The sequence below is a fragment of the Lithobates pipiens genome, unplaced genomic scaffold (assembly GCF_037356315.1).
Source record: "Lithobates pipiens isolate NorthernLeopardFrog02 unplaced genomic scaffold, aLitPip1_a1.2 Scaffold_27, whole genome shotgun sequence".
NCBI classification, from domain to species: domain Eukaryota; kingdom Metazoa; phylum Chordata; class Amphibia; order Anura; family Ranidae; genus Lithobates; species Lithobates pipiens.
The window spans coordinates 183,486,520-183,512,163 of record NW_027507788.1 but is presented as its reverse complement, the minus strand read 5'-3'; the positions used below and the strand labels follow the sequence as shown (position 1 = coordinate 183,512,163).

Here is a 25,644-nt window from a genome sequence, read left to right as displayed (position 1 = left end):
ACTAAAATGATTGCATTTCCAAGTTCTGTGGGAGACCAGATCTAGTGAATTCAGGGTCCTGGGTTTAGTAACACTTTAAACATACACAATGTTTGACCATTCTTCCAGAAGTGCATTTGTGAGGTCAGGCACTGATGTTGGACGAGAAGGCCTGGCTTGCAGTCTCCGCTCTAATTCATCCCAAAGGTGTTCTATTGGGTTGATGTCAGGCCAGTCAAGTTCCTCCACCCCAAACTCGCTCATCCATATCTTTATGGTCCTTGCTTTGTACACTGGTCCAAATCATTTGGTGGAGGGGGGATTATGGTGTGGGGTTGTTTTTCAGGGATTCGGCTTGGCCCCTTAGTTCCAGTGAAGGGAACACTTAAGGCGTCAGCATACCAAGACATTTTGGACAATTTCATGCTCCCAACTTTGAGGGAACAGTTTGGGGATGACCCCTTCCTGTTCCAACATGACTGCACACCAGTGCACAGAGCAAAGTTCATAAAGACATGGATGAGGTGGAGGAACTTGACTGGCCTGCACAGAGTCCTGACATCAACCCAATAGAACACCTTTGGGATGAATTAGAATGGAGACTGCGATCCAGGCCTTCTCTTCCAACATCAGCGTATGACCTCACAAATGCTCTTCTGGAAGAATGGTTAAACATTCCCATAGACGCACTCCTAATCCTTGTGGACAGCCTTCCCAGAAGAGTAAAGCTGTTATAGCTACAGAGGTTGGGCCAACTCAATATTGAACCCTACGGACTAAAGCCTCGTACACACGGTTCGATTGTTGTACGACCGATCATCTGATTTTTGTCAAAAGCCTGTGTGCGGGATTTTGTCTAGCATACTAACTATCCACAAATTGTCTGTCAAACATGAACGTGTAGTGACGTACTATGAGAGTATAAAGAAGAAGTTCATTTCTCGAGCGCCACCCTTTGGGCCCCTTCTGCTAATTTGGTGTTGGTAGAAGTTGGGTGAGCGATGATTCGCAATTTTCAGATCGTACAAAGCAAAAGCCTTTTAAAATACATTTACAAAACCGAACTCCTCTCCATCGTTCCTGGATTCCGAGCATCCGACTTTTTTTTTTTTGACGATTTCTGTACTGACCATCTGAAAATCATACGTTGAGCTGTCATTCGTCCAAAATGTACTAGTCCGCTCATTCAGCTTTTGTCTGACGAAAAAGTCAAATTGGCTGTTGAAAGCACCGTAATAACGATGGGAAAATCCGCAGACAGCTCATCTTATGAATTTTCCTATCAGATTTTCATACCGTGTGTACGTGGCCAAAGAGTGGGGTGCCTTTAACCGTCATACGCGTGTAAAGGCGGGTGTCCCAATACTTTTTGTAATATAATGTACAGTGAGGGGGTAAAAAAAGTATTTGATTCCCCATGCTGATTTTGTACGTTTGCCCACTGATAAAGAAAATGATCAGTCTATAATTTTATTGGTCGGTTTATTTTAACAGTGAGAGACAGAATAACAACAAAAATATCCAGAAAACCCCCATTTGAAAAAAGTTATGAATTGATTTGCATTTCAAAGTGTGAAATAAGTATTTGATCCCCTATCAAGCAGCCAGATTTCTGACACGCAGGTATCTTCTATACAGGTAACAAGCTGAGATTAGGAGCACTCTCTTATGCAGGCCATACAGGGTCGATTTTCTAACTCATTTTCTTTTCAAAATCAAAGTTTTTTTTTTTTGTGATCCAATGGCGCCACCATTGATTTTCGAAATTCGGCCGACCAAGCCTTCAATTTAACCTCGTGTTGCTACAGAAAAGAATTTTGGTGACTGGGAATCTTCTTTTCTCTCCGTAAATTTTCTTTCCTTATTACATTTCTCGCACGATTCTCCCATCGTTGATTAGAAAATCGTTTGTTTTTCAAAAAATTTCCAACCTGTCTGATTCCTCAAATTTGATTTCCGCACGAAAATCAGCTGTTCCTGCAGCCCCACTAATGGTGCAAAATTCCTACGAAGATTCTTAGATACGATTTTCGAAAGAAAATTCTGTCGAAATCCGAACTGGGTATGGCCTGCCTAAATGGCGCCACCATTGATTTTCGAAATTCGGCCGACCAAGCCTTCAATTTCACCTCATATTGCTACAGAAAAAATTTTTCGTGGCCGGGAATCTTCTTTTCTCTCTGTAAATTTTCTTTCTGACATTTAGGCCGGCCATACGCAGTTTGGATTTCGACAGAATTTTCTTTCGAAAAATCGTATCTAAGAATTTTCGTAGGAATTTCACACCATTAGTGGGCTGCCGCAACAGCCGATTTTTGTGTGAAAAACGAACGATTTTCTAATCAACAATGAGAGAATCGTGCGAGAAATGTAATAAGAAAAGAAAATTTAGGGAGAGAAAAGAAGATTCCCGGCCACCAAAATTCTTTTCTGTAGCAACATGAGGTGAAATTGAAGGCGTGGTCGGCCGAATTTCGAAATGGTGGGGCCATTGGATCACAAAAAAAAAAAATGAACTTTCTGATTTTGAAAAGAAAATTTGTTGGAAATTCGACCGTGTATGGCCTGCAAAAGAATTTTCTTTCGTATTTCGCACCATTAGTGGGCTGCATTTTCATGAGATTTCGTGAGATTTTGAGTAATCGGACATGTTGGAAATTGAAATTTGAAAAACCAAAACGATTTTCTTATCAATGATGGGAGAATCGTGCAAGAAATGTAATCGAAAAAGAAAAGCGCATGTGCAAGAAAAGAAAATTCCCGGAAAGAAAAAGACGATTCCCAGCCACAAAAAATCTTTTCTGTAGCAACAGGAGGTGAAATTGAAGGCTTGGTTGGCCGAATTTTTAAATCAATGGTGGCATCATCAGAACACAAAACGCACAAATTTTGTGATTTTCAAAAGAAAATGATTTTGAAATTCGGCCATGTATGGCCAGCCTTAACCACTTCCTGACCGATTCACACACCGTTTCACGTACATATACTGCGTCAGAAGGGCACATACAGGCAAAATCACGTACCTGTACGCTGCTCTTTTAAGAAGCGGCTCCGTGAGTGTGATTCCGTGGACTCAGTGTCCGTGGGAATACCCGCGATCATCTCACAGAGAGGAGGAATGGGGAAATGCTAATGTAAACAAGCATCTCCCCGTTCTGCCCTTGTGAAATTGATGACTGCTCCCTGTAATCGGGAGCGGTGATCAGTGACACACAGCCCCCCCCCCCCCCCACAGTTAGAATTACTCCCTAGGACACACTTAACCCCTACAGCGCCACCTAGTGGTTAACCCCTTCAGTGCCAGTCGCATTTACACAGTAATCAATGCGTTTTTAATTGCACTGATCGCTGTATAAATGTGAATGGTCCCAAAATCACGCCAAAAGTGTCCGATCTGTCCGGCATAATGTTGCAGTCACAATAAAAATCGCTGATCGGCACCATTACTAGTAACAAAAAAAAAAAAATAATAATAAAAATGCCATAAAACTATCCCCTATTTTGTAGACGCTATAACTTTTCTGCAAACCAATCAATACATGCTTATTGCGATTTTTTTATTTTTTTTGCCAAAAATATGTAGAGTACGTATCGGCCTAAACTGAGGGAAAAAAAAATTTATATATATTTTTGAGGATATTTATTATAACAAAAAGTAAAAAATATTGCGCCCCCCCCCCCCCCCCCAAATTGTCACAATTTTTTTGTTTATAACGCAAAAAAATTAAAAACTGCAGAGGTGATTAAATACCACCAAAAGAAAGCGCTATTTGTGAGGAAAAAAAAGAAGTACATTTTGTTTGGAAGCCATGTTGCATGACCGTGCAATTTCCGTTAAAACGGTGCAGTGCCGAATTGCAAAGCGTGCTCTGGTCTTTGGCCAGCCAAATGGTCCGGCGCTTAAGTGGTTAAAGGGAGTGCTCCTAATCACAGTTTGCTTGTGTGGACAGGTGTCTTTTATACAGGTAACAATCAATCTGATTCCAATCTCTCCACCATGGCCAAGACCAAAGAGCTGTCAAAGGATGTCACAGGATGTCTTGTGGTCAGATGAGACCAAAATTGAGCTCTTTGACATCAACTCAACACGCCGTGTTTGGAGAAGGAGGAGGAGGAGGAATGCTCCCTATGACCCCTAAGAACACCATCCCGACCGTCAAACATGGAGGTGGAAACATTATGCTTTGAGTGTGTTTTTCTATTAAGGGGACAGGACAACTTTACCACATCAAAGGCCATGTACAGTCAAATCTTGGGTTGCAACCTCCTTCCCTCAGCCGGGACATTGAAAATGGGTCGTGGATGGGTATTCCAGCATGACAATGGCCCAAAATACCCAGCCAAGGCAACAAAGGAGTGGCTCAAGAAGCAGCACATTAAGGTGCTGGAGTGGCCTTGCCAGTCTCCAGACCTTAATCCCATAGAGCAGTGGTCATCAACCCTGTCCTCAGGACCCACTAGCAGGCCAGATTTGTATTACCTTGGGGAGATGCAGACTAGAATACTGCAATCACTGAGCAGCAAATGATATCACCTGTCATGTATTTCAGTTATCTTGCAAACCTGGCCTGTTAGTGGGCCCCGAGGACGGGGTTGATGACCACTGCCATAGAAAATATGTGGAGGGAGCTGAAGGTTCGAGTTGCCAAACGTCAGCCTCTTGGATGAGAACGTCCTTCCATCAGCCAGGGCATTGAAAACGGGTCGTGGATGGGTATTCCAGCATGACCCAAAACACACGGCCAAGGCAACAAAGGAGTGGATCAAGAAGAAGCACATTAAGGTCTTGGAGGGGTCTGGCCAGAATCCAGACCTTAATCCCATAGAAAATATGTGAAGGGAAACTGAAGGTTTGAGTTACCAAACATCAGCCTCGAAACCTTAATGACTTGGAGAGGATCTGCAGAGAAGTGGGACAAAATCCCCCCTGAGATGTACAAACCTGGTGGCCAACTACAAGAAACGTCCGACCTCTGTGATTGCCAACAAGGGTTTCTCCACCAAGTACCAAGTCATGTTTTGCGAAGGGGTCAAATATTTATTTCACTCACTAAGATGAAAATCAATTTAGAACTTTTTTTAAATTGTTTTTCTGGATATTTTTGTTGTCTCTCACTGTTAAAATAAACCGACCATTAAACGTATAGACTGATCATTTCTTTGTCGGTGGGCAAACGTACAAAATCAGCAGGGGGATCACATACTTTTTCCCTCACTGTATATGGGTGAGAAAAAAAAAAAGTCCAGTCTGGTGGTCTCTATACACTTTTGTGTTTTGTTCTGGCCGGGTGACTTATTAAGAAATGAAGGAAGGACAAGGATGAGAGCCCAGGAGCAGGCAGCGGCAAAATAACCTTTTCCAGGGCAGCTCCCTTCTTTTTATATTCACAAGTTCCCTCTCATTATTTTTTTTTTTATTTTTTTTTCACTGAAGGCTTTTTTTATTCTTTATTTTTTATTGTTTTACTTTTTTCGGGAACAGACTCCATGTGTTTCGCTCCTAGAAAGTCATTGTAGTCATAGTTGCTGTATGTGCTTCTTCTCTCCACTAGGGGGAGACCTGGAGCTGTGCTCCTTCTCTTCTCAGTCCATTTCACGCCTAACCCTTTAAAGGTCATTGAAGTGAGTTTTGTTAGCTGTTATTCAATTCATTAGATCTGTTTAAGGTATGGGTGCAGAGCCTAATACGCCGCTAACAAGAAAACATACCAAGAAAGCCAGCCCAACTTCTCCTTGCTCAAAGAAAGATAAAAAAAAAACACCCGGTGTATTCATAATTCCGACAATAAGGATTTATTTTGTCATGAAGAAGAGGCTCCTGGTTTTGTCTAAATGCAACCTTGTAATGCTTTTTACCTGTTTACCTTGCAGTGGGTCAGAATGTAGTGCCTGACGCCCTAAAAAAGGTGGTGTCTACACTACCTCCTGTTATCTTTATACAACACAGTTTACATCAAGCAGTGTGGATTGTGGGAAGTTATTTTTATTTTATTCATTTATTTATTTTATTTTTTCCAGGCTCAGGCTTATATATAAAATGTTACTCAACCCTACTCTTTGACCCCCACCCACCCACCGTTTGTTTTTTTTGCTTTTTTGTGTTTTTTTTTGGGGGGGGGGGGGTTGTGTTTTTTTTTTTTGTGTTTTTTTTTTTTTTTTTTTTTTTATTTATTTATTTATTTATTTATTTATTTATTTTTTTATAACCTGTAGTGCTGTGTTCTCTTCAAATGACAAATTCTCGATTGGACCCTGTGCTCGCTGCTTGCATTGCTCCCTTCCCAGCAAACTGTGCAATGAAAACCAGGGAAAGCCAGCCAAAGTAATCCCTTCTCTTCCAATCCCATTCTCACCCAGCATAGGGACTCCAGCCTTGTCCCGCTGCGATCCTCATACAAGTGGGGTCCTGTGCCGCTATCTTGGCTGCCCCATCCGGGGTGAGCGGGCAGCAAGCTACTGAGCCCATCCTGCCACCCAATCTGTGTGCACCGTTTCTGCAGCCTCTGGGGTGATGTGATGTAAATATTCCGGGAACCACAGGGAGGTGTCATCGCGGCCGAGGCGAGAATGGCGGTGGGGTATGGGGCCAAATAAAAACCCCAAAAAACAAAATCACAATTTTGCTCTGGGAGGGGGGTGTTTAAAAGGGGACTAACACACCCTTTTTGTTTTTTGGCTTTTAGTTCTGCTTTAAACTGTGTTTATTAGAGGTGAGGCCGTGCGCAGGTCCTGCTTTTTTTTTTTTTTTCTTTAACATTTTTTTAAATGTATTTTATTTTTATTCCTTTGGTATATACCAGACTGTTAGGGCAATTTTATTATTTTTCCCTTAATAAAAATTGTGTTTTGGATTATAGCCTATGTAATGTTATGCCCGTAGTACTTAGAATTGTTCTTCAAAGAAAACGCCTAACAAATCCAGGTATGTAGGGTAAAATAACAAGCGGCCACCATGTATGTCCCTGATTTGGAGCGGTGAGGCAGCGATATGATAAAACACACGGTCTGATTACTTCTCCTCAGCGTGACACAGTGACTACTACTAATAATTTTTTTTAACATAACATCAGGGGCGATCAAAGGGTTATATGTTTTCCGGTGCTTACGGTGCTTCTACTAAGGGGAGTAGGAACACGGGATCAATGTCTTCCCTACTGACAGGTCGCCATTCTGCCTGCATACTAAACAATCAGCGGGTGCCAACGGACAAGGTTTAGGAGTGTGTCTATGGGAATGTTTGACCATTCTTCCAGAAGCGCATTTGTGAGGTCAGGCACTGATGTTGGAGAGAAGGCCTGGATCGCAGTCTCCGCTCTAATTCATCCCAAAGGTGTTGAGGTCAGGACTCTGTGCAGACCAGTCAAGTTCCTTCACCCCAAACTCGCTCATCCGTGTCTTTATGGACCTTGCTTTGTGCACTGGTCCAAATAATTTGGTGAAGGGGGGTTTATGGTGTGGGTTTGTTTTTCAGAGGTTGGGCTTGGCCCCTTGGTTCCAGTGAAGGGAAGCCTTAAGGCATTTTGGACAATTTCATGTTCCCAACTTTGTGAGAACAGTTTGGGGGTGGCCCCTTCCTGTTCCAACATGACTGTCAGTGCACAAAGCAAGGTCCATAAAGACATGGATGAGCGAGTTTGGGGGGGAGGAACTGGACTGGGCCTGCACAGAGTCCTGACCTCAACACCTTTGGGATGAATGAGAGCGGAGACTGCGAGCCAGGTCTTCACATCCAACAACAGGGCCTGACCTTGCAAATGCTCTTCTGGATCCTCAACCTGATAGAACACCTTTCTTTATGGACCTTGCTTTGTGCACTGGTGCGCAGTCATGTAGGAACATGAAGGGGTCATCCGCAAACTGTTCCCTCAAGGTTGGGAGCATGAAATTGTCCAAAATGTCTTGGTATGCTGATGCCTTAAGAGTTCCCTTCACTGCAACTAAGGGGCTAAGCCCAACCCCTGAAAAACAACCCCACACCATAATCCCCCCTCCACCAAATGATTTGGACCAGTGCACAAAGCAAGGTCCATAAAGACATGGATGAGCGAGTTTGGGGTGGAGGAACTTGACTGGCCTGCACTGAGTCCTGACCTCAACACCTTTGGGATAAATTAGAGCAGAGACTGCGAGCCAGACCTTCTCATCCAACATCATTGCCTGACCTCCACAAATGCTCTTCTGGAAGAATGGTCAAACATTCCCATAGACACACTCCTAAACCTTGTGGACAGCCTTCCCAGAAGAGTTGAAGCTGTTATAGCTGCGAAGGGTGGGCCAACTCAATATTGAACACTACGGACTAAGACTGGGATGCCAATAAAGTTCCAGTGGGTGTAAAGGCAGGCGTCCCAATACTTTTGGTGATATAGTGTATATCTCACGTGTGTGTTGTACTATAGCTACTATATACCCCCCACCTTTCTAGAACAGTCACTTGAACCAAAACTGAGCCCCCCCCAGGCTATGTTACAATTTACTGATTAAAAATCTAAAGCTGTTGACTGATTTGTGTGGAATACGGTTTGGAATGGACGGCCAGCTTGGCTTGGTACAGATCACCCCGTCCCCAACTCTATTTCTGTCCATTTATATGGCCCCTCCGATACGTGATCCGCACCGCCTCCCTCTTCTATCTTTAGATCACTCTCACATTTTGTTGTAGAAATCACTTTTTGCACAAGCGGCGGGAGCTGGAAGGCAAACTGAACCCAACGGAGGAGACGCTACAAGTGTCTTTTTTTTTTTTTTTATGGTATGTCTTAAAGGAAATCCCCCGCCCCCCCCCCCCCCCCATCCAAAAAAAAACACATAAACAAGCCCTTTGACCTGCTGAAGATCACCTATTATTCGAGCTCTTCGTATTCTCATAGAACATTTCTATTATTTGGACTTTCACCTTCTGAATGTTTACCTGTGATCGGGTCTGCCTGCAGATCCTTGCCATGGAGTCGGAGATTTCGATACAAGGTGTCAGATCCTTCGAATACTTGTCACCAGCAACATAAGTGCCGCTTCACACGGCCGCCACGTCAGACTTCAAAGTCGCGTGACAAGTCGCACCCAATTAACAGCAATGGAACCCATCTAATTGAGTCCCACCGACCTTAGAAAAAGGTTCCCGCACTACTTTTGGGGCGACTTCATGGTGACTTCTCTATTGACTTTCTGTTGATGAAGTTGCAAGCAAGCCGCAGTGAAATGGCGCAGGATGTCGGCGGTCAAAGCCACGTATTTGTGAACCGGTCGTGAGCTATGAGTAAGCACCCCGACCTTGGTGTGAAACGTGTAAGCTGATACCTGTAGTTCACCTTTTGTATCCGGCACTTGAATAAAGAGATTGCAAAGGAGTGCGGCCGTCCAGCCTTCTTCTTTGCTTCTGTGTGTGAAGCGGCACTCGGAGCTCCAATGTCGCTCGACTCTGAAGCCGCCTCATACAAGAGCGACTTCAGCATGGCTTGCAAAACAACTTCTGTATAGAAGTCTATGCAAGTCGCCCACAAAGTAGTACAGGAACCTTTTTCTAAATCAGGGCGACTTGAGTCGCTTCTATTAGAACGGTTCTATTGTACAGAATGGAGCGTGACTTGTCAGGTAGATAAGTCGCCTGACAAGTTGCCCCCATGTGAACCGGCTGTAAGGCCCCTTTCACTCTGGGGCGTTTTTCAGGCGCTACAGCGCTAAAAATAGCGCCTGTGTAGCGTGTGGAAAAATCTGGCCCCCTTCACTCCAGTCTGAAAGCCGGAGGGCATTCACTCTGGAGCGGTGCGCTGGCAGGACAGTGAAAAAAGTCCTGCTAACCGCATCTTTGGAGCAGTGAAGGAGCGGTGTATTCACCTCTCCTAAACCTCTCCTACCCATTGAAATCAATGGTTCTCAGCTAATGTGTTTTTTTTTTTTTTTTGTTTTTGTTTTTTTAATGCATACACCCCAACCCTTCCTCTTCAAAGTGGTTGTAAACCTCAGACATGAAACATGAACAAAGAATCTCCCTCTATAGTGTGTACTCAGTCTGCCTCAGTCCAGAGCACTAAGTGTCATTTCCGTCTGCTGCCTCCTTCCTCTATCGGCATGATTCACTTCTGACAAGTTTTCCTGAAGCCAAGAGAAAAACGGTGACGGGGGAGGAGGGACCTCCAGCTGATTGACAGCCTCGGCTCTGTTCCTGTGTGTTGTGTGAAGGGGGTGTGTGTGTCTCTTTACTCCAATCAGCTCTTAGAGCTCTCTTCACTGAGCTCTGCAGAGTGTGACTTCGGCTCTCCGCCCCCCTGTTTTCTGATATCTCAGACAAGCTTTATAAATTCTGGATTTTGAACTGATGAAGAGAAGAGTACAGATAAACAGGCACAACTTATGTAGGAGGATTTGTTCCATCTCGGTGTATCACCTGAGGCCAGTCACCTCACTGGGTATCTGGAAGGGTTTACAACCACTTTAGTGGCTCGGTATTTTACCAGAGCTGACTGATCCCTTCTGCCTAGTCTTGCCCCATGTATGGAGAGTCGAGGTCCCGTCTGCACTGCTGTATCCAAGAGACCCGCATTATCTCATTACTAGTCTCCAAAGTCTACCCGTCTTTTTTTTGCAAAACATCATCTCTTTTCAGTGTCCATGTGACTGGCGCCAACAAAAGAAAGGTTGTCAGTTGCTGGATTTGCATAGATAACAGAATTTATACTACAAATGCCTTCATCAAGTTTCACCCTGCAGCCTCCATTTAAAAAAAAAAAAAAGTAAAGCGGCCGTCCTTCACCTATATCCCCCCCATTCGTTCGGCTTCTTCTTCTGTTGCTGCACAGGAGACCCCTCCAGGCCATCGCTGAGCTTTCCCATTCACAAAAGGACGACGTCTCACATACTGAGAGATCCCAATAGGAAAAGTTATGTAATGCGATTTGCTTTATTATTGAGGCTGCAGGGAGAAGTTTGATTAAAAGATGTGAACTGAACTGAATTAAAGCTGAAGTTTTTAATCTGCTTATATGGTTTTCCTCCCTCCACCCTCATCAACATGTTAATGATATTTTTAAATAGAACCTTTCATCTGTCAATACATACTTTATTTTTAGAGCTATCGGTGTCATCACTGGGTCTCTGTGCTTGTCTCTGCAATGCAGGCAGATCATGGGATGGGGGGAGGGGCCGTCGTGGGTGGTGTACATACCTTCCTAAAAAACCCAGCACCCTGCCCAGTACTCCTTTTAGAGTGATGCTAATGTCTCAGGTTTTTTTTTGTTTAAAAATAACAAACACATCATACTTGCCTCACCAGTTGGTTTTGCGCACAGCAGCCCCGATCCTCCTCTTCTCAGTCCCCTCTTCAGTGCTCCTGGCTCCTCTCTTCTGCTGAGTGCCCCCACAGCAAGCAGCTTGCAATGGGGGCACCGGAGCCGAGTCACAGCTCCGTGTGTCCATTCAAGACACAGAGCCGCGTCCCGACCCCGCATCCTGTATTTCCTCATTGACTTTTATTGACAGCAGCAGGAGCCAATGGCTTCCTTGCTTTGTCTCAGCCAATCAAGAGGGAGAGTCCCGGATGGCAGAGACACTCGTGGACATCTCTGGATGGAGATGGGGCTCATGTAAGTATTAGGGCAGCTGCTGCACACAGAAGGTTTTGTTATCTTAATGCATTAACATAAAAAAACCTTCTGCCTTTAGAATCACTTTAAGTCCTGTAAGTTGTGAGGTGGGGCCTCCATGGAGCAGACTTGTTTTTCCAGCACATTCCACAGATGCTCAATTGAATTGAGGTCTGGAGAATTTGGAGGCCAAGTCAACATCTCAAACTTGTTGTGTTCCTCAAACCATTCTTGAACCATTCTTTCAGTGTGGCAGGGCACACTATCCTCCTGAAAGAGGCCACTGCCATCGGGGAATCTCATTTCCATGAAGGGGTGTACTTGGTCAGAAACAATGTTTTTTTTTTTTTAGGTAGGTGGTACGTGTCCAGTAACAGCCACGTGAATGGCAGGAAGCCAAGGTTTCTCAGCAGAAGATTGTCCCACGCTGCACCCTGGTGCCACCTTCTTCCCACGCTGCACCCTGGTGACACCTTCTTCCCACGCTGCACCCTGGTGACACCTTCTTCCCACGCTGCACCCTGGTGACACCTTCTTCCCACGCTGCACCCTGGTGCCACCTTCTTCCCACGCTGCACCCTGGTGCCACCTTCTTCCCACGCTGCACCCTGGTGCCACCTTCTTCCCACGCTGCACCCTGGTGCCACCTTCTTTCCCACGCTGCACCCTGGTGCCACCTTCTTTCCCACGCTGCACCCTGGTGCCACCTTCTTTCCCACGCTGCACCCTGGTGCCACCTTCTTTCCCACGCTGCACCCTGGTGCCACCTTCTTTCCCACGCTGCACCCTGGTGCCACCTTCTTTCCCACGCTGCACCCTGGTGCCACCTTCTTTCCCACGCTGCACCCCGGTGCCACCTTCTTTCCACACTGAATCCTGGTGCCATCTCTTCCCTAGGTAAGTGCACACTCACTCAGCCAGTCACATGATGTAAAGAAAATGTGATTCACCAGGCCACCTTCTCCCATTGCTCTGTGGTCCAATACTAATGCCCCCATGCCCATTCTAGGCACTTTTGGCCTGTGGACATGAGACAGCATGGGCACCCTGATCAGTCTGCGGCTACACAGCTCCATACACAACTAACTTTTTTTTTTCAGTTTTCAACACCCCAACTTCAGGGACAACATGTTCACTTCCTGCCTAATATATCCTACCGACTTTCAGATGGCATTGCGACAAGATAATGCATGTTATTCACTTAACTTGTCAGTTGTCATAATGTTATGGCAGATCGGTGTATGTTATTGAAAACACATGCTGTATCGAAATCCCACCAAGAAAAGCTCTAGTAGTGGCATTACTGTGGGTGCCAAACCCCTGTATAGGGGAAGGCGCATCCAAAAATTCATACTACAGGCAAAAACATCACATAGGATACTGCTAGGGTTGCCATCTCATCCCTTTAAAACCAAATGCATATTAATTACACAGGTTCTGCGGCTGATTAAGGTGGTAATTAAACTCATTGGTGCCTTATCTGTATGAAATTAGCCTCGGAACCTGTGTAATTCATATATGTTCGGGTTTAACCACTTCAGCCCCGGAAGATTTGGCTGCTGAAGGACCAGGCCATTTTTTGCGATTCGGCACTGTGTCGCTTTAACTGACAATAGGGCGGTCGTGTGATGCTGTACTCAGACAAAATTGACATCCTCTTCCCCCCAATAGAGCTTTCTTTTGGTGGTATTTGATCATCTCTGCATTTTTCATTTTTTGCGCTATAAACAAAAAGAGAGACAATTTAGAAAATAACCACAATATTTTGCACTTTTTTGTTATAATAAATATCCCCATTTTTTTTTTTTTTTTTAAGAAAGCTCATTTTTTCTCAGTTTAGGCCGATATGTATTTGTTTACCGTATATACTCGAGTATAAGCCGAGATTTTCAGCCTCTTTTTTGAGGCTGAAAGTGCCCCCCTCGGCTTATACTCGAGTCATCGCCGTCTGACTGCTCGATCAGCGTATCGAGCAGACAGACGGCGGACATACTACAATTCGAAAGCCGCGCCTCCGCCTCCGCCTCCGCCTGTGATAGGCGGAACACTGAATTTCCCAGCAGCCTGTGTTCCGCCTATCACGGACATCGTCTCATCCTCGTCCGTAGTACGAGGATGAGACGATGTCCGTGATAGGCGGAACACAGGCTGCTGGGAAATTCAGTGTTCCGCCTATCACAGGCGAAGGCGGAGGCGCGGCTTTTGAATTTTAGAATGGCCGCCGAGGCGCCGACGAAGAGCGGCGATCCTGGCAAGGCACGGGACGGAGGCAAGGCAAGGCACGGCACGGGACGGAGGCAAGGCACGACACGGGACGGAGGCAAGGAGGCAAGGCACGGGACGGAGGCAAGGAGGCAAGGCACGGCACGGGACGGAGGCAAGGAGGCAAGGCACGGCACGGGACGGAGGCAAGGAGGCAAGGCTCGGGACACAGGCTCGGGACACAGGTAGGCTGGACACACACACACACACACACACACACACACACACACGGACACACACACACACACACACGGACACACACACACAGGGATGGATGGATGGAGACACACACACACACACAGGGATGGATGGATGGATGGAGACACACACACACAGGGATGGATGGATGGATGGAGACACACACACACAGGGATGGATGGATGGATGGAGACACACACACACAGGGATGGATGGATGGATGGAGACACACACACACAGGGATGGATGGATCGATGGACACACACACACACAGGGATGGATGGATGGATGGACACACACACACACAGGGATGGATGGATGGATGGACACACACACACACAGGGATGGACGGACACACAGGGATGGACGGACACACAGGGACGGACACACACACGGATGGACAGGCATGTCTCACCCTCGGCTTATACACGAGTCAATAAGTTTGCCAGTTTTTTTGGGGGTAAATTGGGGGCCTCGGCTTATATTCGGGTCGGCCTATACTCGAGTATATACGGTACATATTTTTTGTTAATAAAAATCACAATAAGCGTATATTGATTGGTTTTCGCAAACTTTATAGTGTCTACAAAATAGGAGATAGATTTATGGCATTTTTATTATTATTTTTTTTAACTAGTAATGGTGGTGATCTGCGTTTTCTATCGTGACTGCGACATTATGGCGGACAGATCGGACACTTTTGACACATTTTTGGGACGATTGACAATTATACAGCGATCAGTGCTATAAAAATTCACTGATTACTGTGTAACTGTCACCGGCAGGGAAGTTGTTAACACTAGGGGGCGATCAAGGTGTTAACTGTGTTTCCTGACTGTGTGTTCTAACCGGTCCGCGGAGGGGACTGACCATAGGAGATGACAGATCGTTGTTCCTAGCTATTAGGAACCCATTAACTGCATCTCCTCTTAGACCAGGACTAGGATTTGTGTGTTTTATACACGCACACGTCCCTGTTCTTCCTCTCGTGCCTGCGATCGTTCGTGGCCGGTGGTCATCGCGACTGCCGATCATGAGTATCGGCACCCCCGCAGTGCAGCGCGTGCCTGCTATCACGCTTAAAGGAGCTGATGTACAGCTACGACGGTTCGTGGGATCGCGCCAACCTGCCACGGCGGCTGGTCGGCAAGTGCTTAACGGGATGAGGTGGCAACTCCAGATATTTCACCCCTAATGCCGCGTACACACGATCGTAATTTTGGTCAGAAAAAGCTCTGATGGTGTTCCCGACGGAATTCCGAGGGGATTTTGCTCAAACTGTCTTGCATACACACGGTCACACCATATTCCGACCGCTAAGGACGCAGTGACGTATGACGGGACTAGAAAAGGGAAGTTAAATGGCTTCCGTCTTGTAGTTGAATCTGAGCATGCGTGATCTTTTGCGTGTCTGAATTGCATACACACAAACGCATTTTCGTATAGGAACTTTTCTGACCGAAAAATTGAGAACATGCTCACAATCTATTGCTGGCCGAATGTCCGATGGAGCATACACACTATCGCATTTTCCGACCAAAAGCTCTCATCGCTCTTTTGCTGGCCGAATTTCCGATCACGTGTACGCAGCATTAGGCTACCAAACAGTTTATTATTATTAGACTTAGAAATTTACAACAATACAGCGCATGCCCTCTAACCACCCAGCGGGTGGTTCCCTTATCTCCCGCCCTCCTCCATATAACCCCCTGGGGAAACCCCACTCCACCCCTCCTGAGAACACCTACAACCTGCATTTCCTAATAACGCCTAACTATATGTTTCGCTCCTACTGACCAGGGCTTCCTCAGGACGCCCTGAGGAAGCCCTGGTCAGTAAGAACGGGTGAAACATGTAGGTGGAAGAGGATACACTCCTCCCACCCGGAGTCCCGATATCTATTTTTTGAGTGCACGCCCATGGGACTTCCATGTAGGATGGAAAAACATGCAGAGCATATTCGGCGAATGTCGCATTCTCTGCCTCTTTTTCTGAACAGATTGGACAATTGTGATTAATAAAAATGTTTTTCCTCCTGCTCTGTTTACAAAATTTCAAAATCCAAGTTTATTTATCATCTGATTAAAAGAAAATTGACCCGAGGATGTTTTCTTCATACGTTGCTGTATGCCCGGTAAAGTATTTATTTTTTTCTCTTATACTTGCCAGGCGGCGGCACCTCTGTCCTTACCGATCCATCCTGGGCCGTGTTGTCTAGTTTGCATAAAGCCTGAGATCGCAGATATCGCAGGCTTTCCCCCGTACCTGGCTGCCGCTGCTGGCATGCTGTAGCCCGATCCAGGCGTCTTTAGCGAGATATACAGCCTCATAATTAGCCTCCTGCTTTTCTCCCTGAGTGCTGGCATCAGCAGTGTGTGATGGCTGCCTCTGATTAACGGCCGCTGTGCAGCCATTTCCTTGTGCCACCGATGACCAAATTTGTCACTTCAGTTTTGACACAGACCTGATTTCTTGCTAAAACTTTGCTCTGCGGCTGCTGGCACCATCCCTTAATGTCTCGCAGCGTTCGTGGCGGTGGGGGCCAAAAGGCTCTCATTAAGGCTCTTTTTCTTTTTTTTTTTTTCCTTACACGCACCCCCTTTCCTGCATGCGTGCCTGACTTAATCCTGAGGCTGAAATATAGATAACTTCCCTTCTCTGCGGCGTCCCCAGTGTAGCTGTCCAAACCCCTGCGTCTTGCTAATTGTTTCCTGCATCTATTGTCCTAACTTTTGACCTCGGCCTGCGTCTGGGGTTAATGTGTATCGTCTCACATCAGACATTACCCATCGCTGCTCAAATAATCCCGTCCCAGCAGTCTGCCAGGGCTACGCAAATTGTTGAAACTGCTCCATTTTATAATGTCAGTCCTTCCACGGGCAATCCTTTACGTTTTGGACGGTTGTTTGTAGACTTAGAGGAGTTCCAGCCGCTAAAAAACAAAAAAAAAAACAAAGTCAGCAGCTACAAATAGTGTAAGGACACTTACCTGTCCAGGGACCCAAAGCTGGTGGGAGTCCATCAGCTCGGGTGCAAGCGTCTGCATTGCAAGCAAGGGAAACTGGCGGTGAAGCCTTCAGGCTTCACTGCCACAAATGTGGAAATTAAGTTCCTTGCCGCGGCGAGGTAGGATGGAAGTCCAGCTGGAGAAAAACAAAAAAGGTACAAAATGACCTTTGCAAAGAAAAAAAAAGATACTCAAAAACAAGGGGTATGCTCTATTGTTCAAGACCTACTTTCACTGTAGCCTGGAACTCCGCTTTAATTCAGCAACAGATGGAGCCATTTTCTTTCCTGCTGCCTAGGAGTGCAGTTCATTCTGCACTCCTGTGACCCATTTTCAGCCGACAACGGTCTTTAACCTGCTGTTGGCTGAAATCACTCAGCCGGTCCACGCTCTGAAAAAATCGCAACCATATGCTCGGGACCCACTCAGAAGCCTGGACAGTCTCCTAGCTCAACCTCTCAACCATCCAGGAGAGCCTGAGCCAGTTCCTCCCACCCCCTCCACAGCCCAGCACTCTAAGGAGCACTGGAGGGGTAGAGCCAAGAACCGGAGTCTGACCATCACGGCTCTTTGCGGAATGAAGGGGAGACTGGAGCGGTCAGCGGTGTTTGATCACTCAGTTCTCCCTGCAGAGCTGGTGGTGGGACAGCTGAAGCATAAGATCGATGCTGTAACCACCTAGAAGAGTATTCGTTTTTACAAAGTCCATACTTCTCTTTTGAAGTCTTGGAGAAAGCTGCTCAAAACTTGCTGAAAGTTTCATAAAAGCTTGCTATTCATACTGTGAGCACTTATTTGAACTCCTTTTGTTATTAAAGCGAAGCTCCACTCAAAAGGGGAAGCTCTGCTTATTTGTACCCTCCCCCTTACCACTGCCACATTTGGCACTTTTTGGTGGGGAGCGGGTATCTGGTTTTGACCCATTTCCATCGCTGGCTCAGATCGCCCCCCTTCCCTGTAGTCCCCTGAGACACATCACAGGTCCCAGAAGACGGCGGGAACCGTTCAGAAAGCACAGTGGGACTCACGCATCTGCCGTAGGAAGCAGGCTGTGAAACCACAAGGCTTCCTGTTTCCCTTACTAGAGATGCCAGCGCCAGGACCCCGAAGCTGACTGAAGAATAAGCTCAGGTGAGGACATCGCTGGATCCTGGACAGGTCAGTGTCCTCGTATTCAAAGTCAGCAGCTACAGTATTTGCAGCTGCTGACTTAGATTTTTTTTTCTGAAAGAGTAGAACGCCTCTTTAACATTTCCCAGCATGGTTCTCTGTGCCAGGTATACTCTAATAAACTTCTTCCCCTTTGAAAGGGGGGGACACTACGTGTGGCTGCGGGCTCTCATTGATGGATGTCACTGAAAGAGTGGTTCCTGATTGTGCGATCCTCGTATCTGCTATGGCAAAGTGGTGTCTTCATTGATCACAATGAAAGCCTTCAGGTTGGAGTGTTCCTCTGCCATGCCATCTATTTAATAGTGTAACTGTCAGATACATTTACATTATTAAGAAATAATAAAAAAAAAAAAATATATATATATATATATATATATATATATATATATATATATATATATATATATATATATATTATATACTGTTTATATGTTAGATAAAATGGCTTTATTCAACTTATAATAAAAACAGAGCAGTTTTATTTTTCATTAAAACAGCACTTCACATAAAAACCTGCTAAAATAAAAATTAAAAGTCCTTTAAAAAAAAAAATTGTCTGGTAGTCATTTATTGGTATTAGAATGGCCATAACCTGGACACAGTTTTACATTATTATGTTGACATTTGAAGGATAGCTAAAGCTTTCAGCAGATGTGTTTTAATTTGCTTGGAGTTCTGCTTTAAGATTCTCCGCTCTCCTTTCTTACTTCTTTCCATCTCTTCTTCGTCTCCTCGCGGCTTCCTTCCCGCTCGCATGTAAATTCACTTATCATGCTTTTTTAAGATGCCTCCCCTCCTTCTACCTGACATCTAAATTGCTTTCAGTCACTTGCTCCTTCTCCTGTTTTCCCTTAAATGAATTACTAATGACATCTAGCTCAATCATCCCCTCACTGCAGGCACTTTGAGAGTAATGTGCCCCATCCGAACCTTTTAACCTATTACTGAACGTATTTCCCAATTGAATCAGCTCCACCACAGGTGTAATAACTAATCATTTGACATACACCTGCTCTGATGTACTTAGCGCTCGGGATCTGTGTTGGATGGCGGTAATTTCCTGTTTATTGCGTTGTCCGATGGATCCGTTGTGCCTGCGTTTGCCGTGATTAGCGTATTTAGAGAAACAAGAGATGTTAAGGCAAGGGCCGTGTGATGGTGGACAACTGGGCAAGCCGGTGGATGCCAAGGTATAGTGTAACCATTTTCTCTCCAAGGTAACTAAAAAAAATGCCCATCACTACTGGGCCTGTGCATAGTGTCTGCGTATACCGTAATAACGTGCAATTAGTGTACCTATTGCAATGTATATAGTTACTGGAAGTTGCTACCATGTAAAGCAGGGATATGCAATTAGTGGACCTCCAGCTGTTGCAGAACTACAAGTCCCATGAGGCATAGCAAGACTCTGACAGCCACAAACATGACACCCAGAGGCAGAGGCATGATGGGACTTGTAGTTTTGCAACAGCTGGAGGTCCGCTAATTGCATATCACTGATGTAAAAGCTTGACCCCTCGTGCTTGCGGTGGCTACGGCCAATTACAAGGTTCTTTGCATTCGTGTTGCTATATAAGTTCAGGACCAGGCAGTGAAATCAGGAAGTTCATGGTCCAGGATCACAGCTCAGGTCACCCCTGACCTCGTCACCTGAAGAATCAATGTCGGACCTAGCACAGTGTCTTAGTGGTTAGCACGTCTGCCTTGCAGCACTGGAGTCATTGGTTTGAATCCTGACCAGGATGCTATCCGTATGGCATTTTGCATTTGCTGTGTGCTTGTGCTTTCTTGTCACACTCCAAATACATGCTAGTAGTTTTTGGCTCAGGTGAGGCACCCAAAATGGCTCAACTCTTAAAGAGGAACTGCAGTCTGCTCACATAATTTGTGATAAAAACATCTTTGCCATTCTGAAGCTTCCCTCCAACCACTTTGCATATTATTTTATATATACTGTGATTCTGTACTTGCCAAATATGCTGCAGAAATCTCCACCCACTGAGTCTGGCTGCAGCCATTTTAACTGTGGGCAGCTGAAGCTGCAGCCTGTTCACTTCCTGGATTTACGCAGACACACAGAGGTACATTTCCAGCTCTGCAGCTTTCATTGGCCATCTTATGACTCATCCCATCTCCCTTCCTGGAAAGCTCTCACGAGAGTGAGTGAGCTGTTCATGATGTTCTAAGCCTAGGCTAATGACCAGACAAGAAACAGGAAGTGAGTTGTATAAAATATTTATCCAAAGTAAAAAAACAAACAAAAAAAAAAACAAGGGCAGAAGAGTTCATGGAAAGATGAAATAACAAGGGCAGGAGAGTTAATAGATGGAAAGATGAAAAAATGACTGAAGGTCCGATTTTTAGCTTTAACAACTTTTAGTCCCTATTCAGAATTGCAACTTAATCCCTATAAAATTGAAAATGAAAAAGTGAATAATAAAAACAATTTAGACAGTATACTAAAGCGGAACTTCACCCTAAGAGGGAAGTTCAGTGTTACCACCTTAAACCCCCCCCACCCCCACACACTTTTGAAGATATTTGGGGGGGGTCCCTAATTTTAGCAGGTACCTTGTTCTCTTTTCTTGTCCTAGTGCAATTTTTTTTTTTTGCTGTGCCCTAATGTGATTGACCTCTTCTTCTGTCTGGAGAAACAACCACCCCAACACATACTGTGTGCCGTGGCAAAAGGGCGAGCTTTAACACCAAAACGTCGCGTGGGTGTTCAGAAGTATTTAACGGGGCAGGAGGGAGAGGGGTTTATTTCGGATTCCTTAACCAACCCCTCAGAGGCTTCTAATACAGCAATAAAGGCCGTCCATCCAGATTGGGCCTTGGTCTAAACTTGGGAACCCCTATTTGGACCCAGCACTGTGGAGGTGGCTTGTAATGTTTCCGGCACAGCTTAGAGCTGGATCAACTGTGGGTATAGAATTGGGTATATGGGATTGTATGATATTTTATTTTTTATTTTTTTTGTGGTTGAACTGGATGGACTTGTGTCTTTTTTCAACCTAACTATGTATAGCAGATAGATCATGTATTGTTTTCAGGATGGTATCAATAGTTCATTGTATTTTATATATTACCTGGGGTTGCTGTTTAAAGTAAAACTCCAGCCAAAACTTTATTTTTTTTTATTTTTTTTTATTTAGGTATGGGGTATGGTTAAAATGTTGTTTGATGTCGGTGGTTGGCTTTATTTCAACATTTCTTGTGTGGAAAAGATGCCCTGTTGACCTACGTGGCAGTCACCATTCTCCATGAGGGATTGTGGATAATACTTTAACTTATTTATTTAATACAGGCACTTGATAGGCAGGTGCGGTTCGTTTTGTTCTGAATTAATATTGGGACACATTTTCGTGATTCAGATATATCCGAATACCCAAATTACAATATAAACAAATTTTACCAAATGCTCCGAATAACGAAATTAAGTTCGTCCGAATTTCGGAAAATCAGACTGAAATTCGAATCAAATTTTACATCGAACTTCAGTCGAATTCTAATTGTACACATATATTCCTAACATCAAAGCCTGTGTGTGTTATTAGAGTACCATTTGGAATTAATTGCTGTTTTAGTTAAGCCAAAGGTGATTTAAAGAGTCATTGTAATCATTTTGTTGAAGATTTTTCTTTTCTTCACTTTGCCACATTGGAATCGACCGATTTTATTTTTTTTTTTTTTTTTTTTTTTTTTTACATTTATCGATTTTAGAACGTTTTTGAATAAAAAAAAAACTCCCAGTAAATTAGAAAAATTACTAATTGAACGAATCAACCACATTTTTTTTTGTTATGCACGTGTATAGTAGTGCTTTGTGTGTGCGCATATATATATATATATATATATATATATATATATATATATATATATATATTGTATATTTACATCTGTGCCTGCCCTCAAGGAGCTTACAATCCAAGGTCCCTAACTCACTTCCATACATACAGATAGTAGGGCCAATTTAGAGGAGCCAATACCTGTAGGTACTCTAAATATCTCCTAAACGTGCACCATTTACTATATAGCAAGAAATGGAGCACCCCTAGTGGTGGACTTTTTAGGCACGTACAACAAGTATCAGATATATAAAGTATAAAGAAAAGTTTATTGAAAATAGTATTATAAGAAAACTGTATAAAAAAAAAAAGGAATGCATAAACACACTAGTAATCTATATACACAATAGTTGCTTAGAACACTCTACGCGTTTCGTAGAGTCTTGTTCTCCTCCTTCAGGCGTAGGTATAAAGCATAAAACAGTTCTATAAAAAAAAAAAAAAAGATAGAATAGTATATATTAGAAGGATACAAAACCTACACAGATACATATATTGTATGCATATTGATATTTTTGTGTATGCACTTACATATTCAGAATGATGTATTGGATAAGCATTCCATGAAACTTGTAATTAAAAACAAAACAAGAAGACAGGATGGATATAGCCGATGGTTACTTTACTTTTAAGAAACTCCTAGTGTAGTCGCCCCAACAGAAAGGGCCGAAATAGCCGTGGGATGTTGATCAACACCTCCCAACCCCAGCACAGGCGGGCAGATGGGAAGAACCCTGGAGAAACACGGGGGCAAAGCAGTCGGTCCTGTGAATGGTGAAAAAAGGTGTATTTTGCTCTCATCAAGAGGAAAAATTTCCCCATGCAATTTTGAATCAAAAAATGTAAAAGAGTTCCATATTGGCAAAAAAAAAAAAATTATAGAGAAAGAAATAAAAAAAAAAAAAAAAAATTATTTTCATTTCTTTCTCTTTCGTTTTTTAAAATTTTATTTTTATTTTTTGGTAATATGGAATTTTTTTTACATTTTTTGATTCAAAACCAATGGTACTACCTGCCTGGAATTTCCATGTTCTCCCTGTGCCTGTGTGGGTTTCCTCCCACAATCCTAAAGACATGCTGGTATGTAAAAGCAGTTTTAAATCACCGGTAAAGGCATAATGTGCTACTATGCACCACATACTAGCACATTATTATTATTATTTCAGGGACTTGTATACCGTCGTAAATTTATGCAGCAATTTACATATACATTGTACATTCACATCAGTCGCTGCCGTCAAGGAGGTTACAATCTAAGGTCCCCAACGCACATTCATACATACCAGGGCCAATTTAGACAGGATCCGTAGATGGACCTACCCACAGCTGGAATAACTTTATTCAGAATGGTTTTACCCTTTTTTGAATCTACAAAGCGCTTGTTTGATCGCTCCATGGGTCCTCCAGAAAGTCGTAGAACTTGGTGATGGAGGCACAAGTTTAGTTACAAAAGTAAGAGAAGTAAAATGTAATGAAATATTTAGAAAATAAAATGGATTTGCACTTCTACTTGTAAGAAATGTTACTTGTGTGTTTAATGATTCTGACAGATGCTAACCTCTGTTTTTGCAGATTGCGACTGCAGTGAAGTTTTTGCAGAACGCCCGAGTGCGCCAGAGCCCCGTTGCCACCCGGAAGGACTTTTTAAAGAGAAAAGGTACGAATTGCCCGGTTTTATAGCTCCCAACTGTCCCTGATTTGGAACAGTGTCCCTCATTCCTCCTCATTTTGGTCTGATCTATATAGTTTATAGTTTATATTTTATATATCAAAAAGTGTTTTCCAAAGCTAAACCTTTCATCTGATTCCTAAATTGCTGCATTTGTAAATTCCAAAAGCCAATATAAAGGAATAGTAGTGGTAAAAAAAAGCACTTGTGGGTTTAACCAATCTTTTTTTTTTTTTGTACAGTTCTCCTTTAAGGGGGGCGCAGCAAGGGTTGTGTCCTATGCCTGCATACTTTTGCTAATATGGGTCCCTCATTCCCATCTCAAAAAGTTGGGAGGTATGCTGTTTTGGTCTCGGCCGTTAGGGACACGTTGGTTAATGTAGGCACAATCCTCTTCATAGAGTGCTGTTATTGCTACGAGTGGTGTGTGTTTACACTGCTGCTCCATGGGTAGCCTAGGACCCCCTGATGGGAAATGATTCACACTTAGCGGTACAGGGGAAAAGGAGGTAATGAGCGGCATTTGCCAGTTAGTCGTCTTTGTAAAAATGTTGTAATAATGGGCTTATTAATTCACGAAACTCTTGCAGAAAAACGGTGCCCTCGCTGATTGCAGCCAGTTGGCATCTCTTTGAACCTTCTGATCCTTTCAGAAATCTGGTTGGTGTGGAGAAATATGGATGTTTTAGTTTTTCCTGATTTCCAGTGCGCATACAAAATTATAGCTGATGCCTAGAACCAGGCTATCATCTGAACAAGTAATAGGGTGTCATAGGGCTATCTCATGGGGTGTAGCAGAAATCAAAGCAGGCCAAAAGCAGTCTAGTAGATTATTTCTTCAAGAACAATTGGCCTGGAGTGCCCTGTTTAAAGCCGGGCCATAGACTGAGTGATTTTCTTTCTTGCAACCACGGGTTGCAAAAAAAGAAAATCGCTTGATTCCCTCAGCAACACAGTTCGTTTTGATGGGGAAAATCCTCCCACTGGGCTATTGTGTTCTCCGGGGGGGGGGGGGGGGGGGGGGGGGGGGCGGGATGTTTATTAGTCGATTTTACCATAAAGAGAAGCATGGGATTTTTATGTCCTCTGGCTCCTTGGTGGCATATATAATGACTATCTCCTAAACTTTATATTGATTTCCCTATCCCTGATTTGCTTGTGTTTTGAAGGAGAGTCCTTTGTATTTAACCGCTTGTGGACCAGCCGCCGCAGTTTTACTGCGCTGCGTGGAATCATGTTATTGTACGTGATCTCGCGAGGCTTGGATAGCAGGCGCACGAGTGCGTACCTGCCGCAGGCTCTGTGAGTATGACTGTGGGTCCCACGGACTCTATTCCACGGGGATACCCGCAATCGTCTCACAGTAAGGAAGAACGGAGAAATGCTAATGTAAACAAGCATCTCCCCATTCTGCCTAATGACATTGTCACTAATCACAGCTCCCTGTAATCTGGGGCGGTGATCAGTGTTGTCACACACAGCCCCTCCCCCCACAGTTAGAATCACTCCCTAGGACACACTTAACCCCATGCAGCCTCCCCTCCTGGTTAACCCCTTCACTGCCAGTCACATTTACACAGTAATCAGTGCATTTTTAATTGCACTGATTGCTGTATAAATGTGAATGGTCCCAAAACAGCGCCAAAAGTTTCTGTGTCCACCATAATGTAGCAGTCATGATAAAAATGATTGCCACCATTACTAGTAGAAAAAAAAATATTAATAAAAATGCCATAGAGCTTTTGTAGACGCTATAACTTTTGTGCAAACCAATCAATAACCACTTATTGTGTGTTTGTTTTTTTTTTTTTTGTTTTTTTTTTTTTACCAACAATATGTAGAAGAATACGTATCGGCCTAAACTGCGTTTTTTTTTTTTTTTATAGATTTTTTGGGGATATTTATTATACCAAAAAGTTCAAAATAATG

General features: G+C 44.0%; 1 protein-coding gene across 1 annotated transcript in view; it reads left to right on the top strand.

Annotated features, from left to right (window-relative positions):
- Positions 1–25,644, top strand: part of PEX14 (peroxisomal biogenesis factor 14) — a 249,503-nt gene that overhangs the window by 104,870 nt on the left and 118,989 nt on the right. The window contains exon 3 of the mRNA XM_077457989.1: positions 23,619–23,703. Within this exon, the coding sequence (XP_077314115.1) occupies positions 23,619–23,703 (85 nt within the window). The remainder of the gene's footprint in view (positions 1–23,618; positions 23,704–25,644) is intronic.